Below are 9,904 nucleotides of genomic sequence, written 5' to 3'. Positions count from 1 at the left end.
ATTCCAAGGCCATTTTAATCCCCAAGCCTGTACTCCTGTGTGTGCATGCAAGTGTGTACATCACAATGGATAAAGAGGTAGGAAAAAAAGAAAGGCCGACCTAAGAGCACAAAAGAGAGCCTATGCATTTGAAAGCTACCTCATAGATCACTTTCTATCAAGCATTTACATTCATATCAATTTTAGCAATTTACTCGATATCATCAGTCTACTTTATGCAAAAAAAAAAGTTTGAAAAGTGCTGTTCTTAAAGCAATATTTCACCAACTTGTTTTGTACTCTAAATTATTAGCTCTGAACTTCAGTCATGGGGACCCACTGCCCTGCACAGTTTCCACTATTCCATGCCCCAGCTCATCTCATTATGAAGAGCTTGTTAATTAGCTGGTGAGTTGCATCAAGTGTATTTGGGCAGAGAGTGCTTGAAATTGTACAGTGTAGTGAACTGAGAACAGCTGCTGTAAATAATCACTGAAATCTGAACATGAAGGTTTCACAATCAGAATAACAACACTCTTCTGGGATAAGATATGGCATGAAACGCTGATCAAATGACTTGAGTCTGCTCAACTCGCCTTCCCTGGGATTCCTAGAGAGGAAATTAATGTTACATGTAGCTAAACATGAGGTAACGGTTTGCCCTAACAACAAATTAGACAGGAAACCATATGCAACAGTACTAGAGGCAAAGACTACATTCTCCACATAGGGATACCCTCATAGACCCATCTGTACAAGGGTCACTATACACGTCACGTCGCCTACGTGGGGAATTCCTCGAAAAGAACTTGACAGAAGACAAAACTGACCCAGCAAGGCTGTGTTCATAGAGTAAATGCTGCCCCCTCGTGGTTTAGAAAATTTCATAACATTTAAATTATGCGTGTTTGGCTTCATCTAACTGTTCACGAGCATGAACAGTTTTATAAATACAAATGTACATTTTCGTTCTAAACTCTCCTACTGTGCTGCGACTAAGCGTTTTCTCTCTCTCTCGCTTTTAAAATGACTTCTCAAATTACCTTAAACGTCGCAAATAAAATTCGAGAACAAACACTTTATACCATAATAAAAAAGTCGGTATAAAAAAACACCAAGGTATATTACATGTATTAGATATTGATAGGTAGTGCTTCATAATTGCAGTAAATATGGAAAACAGTGTACTGTTTATGTACTTGAAATCCTTTGAATTATATTCTAATTGTCCTGCAACTTTTTACTTATCCTGATTCATATGTAGATTTTCATAATTTCAGTCATCCACCAGGTACTCCACCAGAATTCACCCCCTTTATTACCTTTTACGTTCTGTTTGTAAATCAGACGAAAGAGAAACCAGAAAACTCTGCAATCTCTACAAGTACCGAGATGTGTTTTACGGTGACTTTTCTTTTGGAAACAAATCATCATGGTGGCCATCTTGAAAATGTTAGTAATGTTGTGTTGATGTGGCTCAGAGTGTATCGCTGAAGTTTCTGACCGTTTCTGCTAACGTTAGCTGCATACAGAAGAAATGGACAACTCCGGTAAAGAAAAAGAGGCCATGGCTCTCATGGCAGAAGCCGAGAAGAAAGTAAAATCCTCTCAGTCTTTCTTTGGCTCGTTGTTTGGGTAAGCAGTAACGTTAGTTAACTAAGCTAGCCAAGTAGATTAGCTATTGTGTCACGATAGGTTTTAATACAATTTAGCAAATAGCGAACAACCTGGTAGCTAGCTAGTTAGCTAGATGGCTAAAAGTGATCTGACGATCTGTAATAAACTAAAGTTAACTAAAACTATACATTAAACCCAGATCATTTTCAGCTGCGTGTATACTCGTAGACACTTATTTGTTGCAAGAAATTAAATATTTGGGTGTCCTCTAACGTCAGTTGTTTTTCTTACTTAGCTAAGCCAACCTTAGTAACGTTATTGCTAGCCAGTTACATAGCCAGTGGACTTCATCCAAATTTAGACTTAAGTTAACGTATAGTTACCTAGCCAGCTAAGTGCTGAGTTATATAGCTATTTCACAAATACGTTCTAGAGTTTCTAAGCATGTGAGTCGATAATTAGTTCGTTAGGTCGTTCTCATTCTCTGCAAGCTAATGATTGAAATTGTAAACATAGTCACCTGATCATATATATGTCGCAATGTTGCTAGCTAATGGTAACTGGCTACTTTTCTCAAGTTGTAAACACACTAAATGAATGAATATTTGCATGCTCTTGTTAACTCTTTTGTGAATATTATCCAACTACCTCATGATGTTTAGAAATAGTCTTAATAAAGTTATGCTTTCCGGCTACAGGCCATAGCAAGTGATGAAGTAACGCTGAGAAGGCCAAACTCCGTTTGAGGAAATGTCAGAATCTGTAAACCAGCATGCTCTTGTGCTTATTTGCTTACTTAGGGGCTCATCAAAGATGGAAGATGCCTGTGAAATGTACGGAAGAGCAGCTAACATGTTCAAGATGGCAAAAAATTGGAGTGGTAATGAACTTGGAACTAGTTCTTTGAATGTATTAATCTGGCATGCTTTACCTTACTTTGCAGTATGTCATACATTGCTTTTAAATTAGGAATTGTAAGTAGTGATTCTGAAATATTCATGTGTAATATCAAATCGAAAAACATTTTTTGCCTTTCAGCTGCAGGAAATGCCTTCTCCCAGGCTGCTCTCCTACACCTGCAGATCCAGAGCAAACATGATGCAGCAACCAACTTCATTGATGCTGGCAATGCATTTAAAAAAGCCGACCCTCAAGGTTTATTATTCTTTTATCTCTGAAATAAACTAATCTTAAATATGGTTATTTAAAAGCCACAATACTGTGCTGTGAAATTGCTTAGAATATGAGTTTGTGTTTTAATGAAAGGCTGCTCCTTTGCATTGTTTTCTTAAGAGAAAATCAGCTTTAAGTCATCTGCATTCTGTTCTTTCTGCAGAGGCTATTAACTGCTTGAATAGGGCCATCGAAATTTACACAGATATGGTGAGTCTTTGACCTTAATCTAATCCAAATTAAATCAGCTCCTATTTCTAGTTCCAAGTTTAGCTGTATGTAATGGCAGTGACATTGTAGTTTTTGGTGTTGTTGCTGAGGTGTTGTACTGTTAATCAATTATGTGATATACTGCAATGCTCAACTTAATACAGTGCAGTGAATTAAAAATGAAAATTAGTTTGAACTGTGTTTTATGGTTATTTTAATCACCTGTAGTGAACTATAAAAAAAGTTGTAAACTGTAGCAAAGTTTTGGCAACTTGGAATATGAAATTGGCTATACTGATTATGAGAACTTGTATAGCCACTAATTCTGTGGTTTGGCCTTGTCTTTATGCAGAATTACTTTGCGCTGTAATTACACTGAAGTAATTTGTTGTAATCGGCTTTGTTGTAATACTGCGTAACAGTCAGGGTAATAAAACATAGCTCTGTAATATTACAACAATTTACTTCAGTGTAATTAGCTATTGTAATTTATCTTCAATCCATAATTTTGATTAATTAGATATTAAATTAGTGTCTGAATTCCCCATATTGAGTGAGTGCTTTCTACCAGTGTTTTGTATTGTTGCTGTCCCTATTGACCAGTGTTAACTGAGTGACCAAGTAGTAAAGGCCAAAAAGTATATTTGTATCTAGTTTTGGCTGATTCCATTTAAGGCTGTGCAGGATGAACAGTTCCCAGGGAATTGTTAGGTTTAAAGGTAACACACTGCACTCATAGTACTTAGAAAGTGAGCAGCGCTGGTAACACTGTGCACTGAAGCTAAAGCCAGGTGTGAATGTGCATGGAAGGACAGTATGGTCAGTCTACAGCCTATGATTTTTTGTATAATATTAACGTTTATACCTCGTAATTGTCAAAAGAGTGACAGACAAGACAGAAATGTCCACTCTTTGCCTCCATTTAACTGGCTTTCACATCTCCACCCATATTGAGGAAGCGGTTGTGAATGTTTTAAACAGACTAAAATCACACAATGTAGGTTTGGTGTGAATACGGTACGGCAGACGGTTTAAATTGACCAGTGGCTTTCACTGCATTTGTTCATTAGCGGCTTACAATAAATGGCTTACATAACATGGTGTCAGCAGGTGTTGGAATGTTGGTATTAGTGATTTTTTTATGAGTACAACTATTAGCAAGGTAGCAATGAGTAAATTAGCAAGGTATTGACCTGTTATCAGTACCGGTATCGATGTATCCTAACTTTTGGCCCCTATAGTAAATTACAAAAGGAATGTGCTTTTTTCATACAAGGCATGTGGACACCACCAGGGGGCACTATGTAGTTGGATTAACTGTCTCTTTGCTCTTGGACAGCTTTGATTTAGCCAACAGTAATGCGACACAAATTAACAAAATTTCCATTCCAGTTTATTCATAAATCTTTCTTTATTGTAGGGTCGCTTTACGATTGCAGCGAAGCATCACATCACCATTGCCGAGATATATGAAACTGAATTAGTTGACATTGACAAGGTAAGATGTATTCCATTTTAGTGGCATCTTTATATTATGCTCTGTGTAGTGGAGTGGTAACTGTGATTTAAAGGGGGACAAGGGGTTGGTCATGTAATCTAACTTCAATTCACTATTCTAAGAACAGTTTTACAAGGTATGACCAGATAGTTGGACTGATTGAAGTGATGCTGGCTTGTACAAGCATGAGTGGCTCTTTATTTATCATATATCAAATTATTCCCAAGAAAACAGTAGAGTTACACCAGTAGCAATACATCTTTTAGTGGAATAAAATATTTTATAGAAACTACTTAAATCAAAGCTATATCTGTAACTACATCAGTGCATACAGTATTCCTTACATAATTTTTAAGGAATGTTAAGAGTATCCCTAAAAAAACCTCTAACATTTCTCAGTCAGAAATTATACTTTTCCTCCAGAAAATATTAGCTGAACAAATAATCATGCTCTAAAACGATTCTTTCAGAGATAAGCAATTATTTTTCTAGTTTATTGGTTGGGAATTTCAATCCTAGAATGCCAGTTTCTGCACAGTTTGGTGACCTTTTTTTATTTTAAATATATGTGAAATGAAAGGTTTCATATGGGACTTCAGGTAATTTACTGAATATGAAATGTTGGTACGTCATAGCTAAGGGAAGTTTTACATGCATTACTTAATGCATTTCTCTTTTTTAGGCCATTGCTCACTATGAGCAGGCAGCTGATTATTACAAAGGAGAAGAGTCCACCAGGTTAGCAAGTCATTATTAATTGATCACTGTAGTTTTTATGACATAGCGGTACTGTGAGTTATTTATGAATATGCTTATACTCTTGGGGTTTGCAAACAAATATTTCCATTTTCATTTGTTTGTTTGTATGTATGTAAATCTGATTTAGAATCTCATAGGATTCTAATTTTTTTTTCATAGTGCAAAATATGCTAATTTAGAAAAGTTTCTAACCAGGGCATCTGTCACCTCTTCTTTCTACAGCTCAGCCAACAAGTGTCTGCTGAAAGTTGCCTCCTATGCTGCTCAGCTGGAGCAGTACCCGAAAGCAATAGAGATATATGAACAGGTGCGTGACGTGTTCAAGCATAAGTTAGAGCTTTTAGTTAGAAATTAGTTCTTCTACCAACAAGGAAGAACTAGGGCCAACTAAGCCCAACTGATGACCGCCTACAGTCAGCTCACCATCACCCTTATCTGCTGTAAACATTTGCACTTCAACTCACTGCAAAGACTGTAGCTCAGGGCTGACACACTAATACTTAATTTACCTGTACAAAAGGGGGCGTCTCTCTATAGCAGGAGCTACTGTAATTACTTTGTGAACATATATTCAAATAAAATACTTCTTACTTAATCTTACTAAAGCTAAACCTATAGTTTGAAAGTAAACAACTATTACTGGCACTTCTTGAGTAAAAAGGCTGCTTAAAAATTAAAGTTTGTACATTAAACAGAGAAACAATGCACATTAATAATGACATCACAAAAAGTAAAAAATGTGTGTGTCCCATGCTTTAAGTTATGTAGGTGTGTTATTTGAGAACCTTCAGAGTTCTTGTGTGTCTGTGTTTTATTTTAAATATTTTCTTATATATTTAAATATATATATATAATTATATAATACAATATTTAAATACTGCTATTTATATAATAGATATTCAAATACTGCTTGTTTAAAATTCAGACACTCATGTAGCAAAACCTCAAGATGTACTGATACCACTTAATCCTTTCTGATGCCTTGTCCTTAAGTACTGGCTGATACCGAGTACCAGTACTAATACTATCTAACCCAATACACCTATAAGTCCTGATATTTATATGATTTTTAAATATTTTACTTGGTGTTCTGATTATAGGCAACTTTGTCCTCAAGTTTTAACTTGTTTAAATTTATAAATAAATCTAAGTTAAATTTATCAAGGATTGCATTTTTTGAAAGTGAAGCTGGATATAAATAATTTCCAGATTATTTATACATTGCAGTTAAAAAAGGAATTTTTTTTAAGGAATGAGTCTCACTCTCATACTGTTACACTCTCTGTGCATTCTTCTATTTGCAGGTTGGAACACATGCAATGGACAGCACTCTATTGAAATACAGTGCTAAAGATTATTTCTTCAAGGCAGCTCTCTGCCATTTCTGTATTGATATGCTTAATGCCAAGGTACACATTAAAAGCCAGACTTTTTGTTTTTCTTTCTTGTTTTCTTTCTTGTTTGGTCAGCAGCTATATCCCTTTTTATGTTTTATATGTGTCTAATTTTGTTCTCTTTCCCGTTAGCTTGCACTACAGAAATATGAAGAAATGTTTCCAGCCTTTTCAGACTCACGTGAATGCAAATTGGTCAAGGTAAGGCTTTTAGAATTAAATTCTTTACTGATCTGGATGAAAATCATATCCCACTCCAGTAAGCCATAATGGCATGCTGCCCTAGTTAAGATACTTTAGTCTGATCTCAAATTATATTGTTATATGTGCAGCCCTGGCTCCCTAAAGGATGGGTATGAGACATCACACCTGTGGAAAGACACCTCAGAGCAGATTTAATGTTTCTAGTGAAGCCTGTCCTCTGCGTGCCTTTGAAACAGGAAATTATTTGCTGTGTGGAATGTTCACTGCAAAGAATTAGATAAAAGATAAAAATGAATGTACATAAAAATACCAAAATGCATGAAAGTATGTGATTTAAAATGATTTATGTTGCTTTATTACCATCTCCTTTTGTGTTATTTCAAAATTAACTATCAAAAATTTTCTTTACTTAGTCACCAAATAAATGAGTGTAATGCAAAATTATGAATGTCAAATAATGGATGTAAGTAAATGTCAATCTGACAGCAGTTTCTAAACGTTAAACATACTGTCTACCAGGTGAGAGGCACTGATTAGCATTAGTGTGGTGACAGCTCTGCTCTCTACAGAAGTGGTTTGCTTTTGGATACCTGAAACAAGTTTAGACAACAGAAACTGTATGAGAAGGCAATTGAGCACCTGGTGTTGGAGTGACGAGGCCAAAATTTAACCTATATTACCGTGTTTATAGCTATAGCCTGTTAGCAAAGGTGATTAAAGCTTAGGTACCAGGCTAAAAGTGCAAGTAGTATAGGACTGAAAGTGTGCTGTGGTGTGTGTAGCTGTTACCCACCACTGAGCCACAGTGACTAGTCCTGATTTAGCATATCAGATGGAAATAGAAGCCATAACTACTACAATACAGCTGTGAGAACCAATTTGACTTTATAGCAGACATTTTTAATTGAGAATGTTGGACGTTTTCGTCTCGGGCTAAGAAAAGTTGAAATGGCTAGAGGATTTTCAGTGCTTGATGAAGCGTCTTTTCACTGCCTCCAGGCATGTTTCCTAATCCTAAAGAATTAATGCATCATCCTAACATGGGAAGATTTGTATCAGATTTGAATCCGTTGAGAAGGCCTGTGGGGTAGGTGGGGTCCTCAAGTAATTAAAGAAAAGTCTTCAATGTAAATAATTTCCCATATGTGTGTGATAGCTCTAATAACTTTAAAGTAGGTGTATAGTAACTTTAAAACTCAACATTGCATTGAATCATGGAGAAAATGGTGTAATAAACAGGAAAAAGAAGAGAAATTCAGATTAATTAAGTTTCAAACAGCCAGGTAGAAGTGCATTAGCCAAAATGATGCAGGATGATAATGCAGGATAAATTACTATCATAAAGTTAACATTAGCATTAGTTTATATGAGCTTTCCAGTTCAGCTTCATGTAGATGGAAAAAAGCTGACATAATTGTGCTTCATAAATACAACAAATAATACAACAAACACGACTTTGATCTTATACTTTTAGGCTAGCAATATTTTGGCATAGTCTACAGAAATACTAGAAAAAATAGTTTCTAGTAGTCCAGGTGGGGAACAGGTCTAAATTTTCAAAGTGTTACCTTTTATTTCTTTTCACAGAAACTTTTAGATGCCTATGAGGAACAGAATGTTGATGCCTATACTGACTCAGTGCGTAAGCCTTTTGATCACATTTCATATAATCTATAACAGTGTATTTCAGGAAATACATTAATATATTATGTCTCTCTCTCTCTCTATTGATTCTTCTTTTCAGGTGAAAGAATATGACACAATTTCACGACTGGATCAGTGGCTCACCACCATGTTGCTTCGTATCAAGAAAACTATACAGGATAATGAGAGTGACCTTCGTTAACAGTTTTCCTTCAACTCCTTGCCTTCTCACCAGCGCTTTCCCCTCCCCTTACCTCTTATTCTTTGGCCTTCCATAGTTTTACTTTCATGACTCTTATGGTTGGCTCGTTCTCCTCTTTTGCCTTGTTATTCCCTTATCAGCAGCTCAGTGACTTTTGGCCTATGTACTTTTTCACAGTCCAAGTTGCCTCTGTCTTAACTTTAATCAGGCATGGATATAGGCCTATGTTCACACTTTAAAGAACACTAAGAAATGAGTGGCCTATTATTTATATAAGAGCAAAGGAAGAGTGCCTTAAAACTGGATACAGTTGCAGTATGATGTGGAGTGCTGTGCACACCTTGCTTAAAGAAAGTAAATGCTGTAGTTTCATGCTTTCTGTTGAGCATGTTCATTACTATGCACAAAAAGGCTTTTTGTTTATTCTAGTATAGCTTTTTCCATAGTGTTAAATTCTCAGCAATATGAAAGGCATTTTTATCAGATATACCATTATAAATTCTAATAGTAATAGCTTTGTTTCTGCAGACTTGTCGTTTGCCATTTCCCTGTTTATGTAACCTTTAGGTGATCCAATGACATTCTATTTCTTTTCTGTTTGTTCATTTTATAGACCTTAATGTTATAAGTACTTCTGCAAACAGTTTTCAGAAATCAGTGGAAGTAATTAAATAAATGAAATGCACACATTTTGTAAAATTGATACACCTAATGCTTAATACATTTAAAACTTACAGGTTGCATATTCTACTTCATGACATGGGATATTAATGTGATGAAACGTGTAAAGGTCTGTTTCGTGGGCAGGTAGAATTGCCTGGAGTTTCAGAGTAAGAGGTGGCATTCCTTGCACTACAGTAGTGGGTCAGGCCAGTCGACCTAAAACATAGCCATAAAATCCCACCACATCCAGCTTTTTGATGTTAGTACTAAGCAAATGTTCAACTTTTCAGTTGATTTGGTTATAAAGTGTGTGATTACTGCTCCAGTGCCGTGCTGTCTCTTTATAGATTGTGAAATCATTAGTAGTTTTGTAACGGTTTATAATACTGAGCAAAGAGCATTACGTGTCAGATGAGAAGGGATAACCAGATGTTATCCTTGATCATTACATTTTTCATGAAGTCACAATGATTCCAAGAACAAAATACTACTTTGCTCATTACTTTACAGCATTTTCTACTGTAGCAGGTTTTTGGAATCATGTTTCTTTTTTATTTTATA

The 9,904-nt window shown here is 35.7% G+C and overlaps 1 protein-coding gene across 1 annotated transcript; it reads left to right on the top strand.

The window, feature by feature from the left end:
- The first annotated feature begins 1,429 nt into the window (after window positions 1–1,429).
- napab (N-ethylmaleimide-sensitive factor attachment protein, alpha b) lies at window positions 1,430–9,668 on the top strand. The gene is made up of 11 exons (XM_017685688.1): window positions 1,430–1,614; window positions 2,397–2,476; window positions 2,635–2,751; window positions 2,933–2,979; window positions 4,400–4,477; window positions 5,160–5,215; window positions 5,459–5,543; window positions 6,541–6,645; window positions 6,763–6,831; window positions 8,422–8,472; window positions 8,579–9,668. The coding sequence occupies exons 1-11, from the start codon at window positions 1,517–1,519 to the stop codon at window positions 8,678–8,680; spliced, it is 888 nt and encodes a 295-aa protein (XP_017541177.1). The 5' UTR covers window positions 1,430–1,516; the 3' UTR covers window positions 8,681–9,668.
- The last annotated feature ends 236 nt before the right edge of the window (window positions 9,669–9,904 follow it).

This window comes from Pygocentrus nattereri, chromosome 7 (assembly GCF_015220715.1).
Source record: "Pygocentrus nattereri isolate fPygNat1 chromosome 7, fPygNat1.pri, whole genome shotgun sequence".
In the NCBI taxonomy this organism is placed as follows: Eukaryota; Metazoa; Chordata; class Actinopteri; order Characiformes; family Serrasalmidae; genus Pygocentrus; species Pygocentrus nattereri.
Note: the sequence above shows the minus strand (reverse complement) of the source record. Positions and strands in the feature narration are given on the sequence as shown.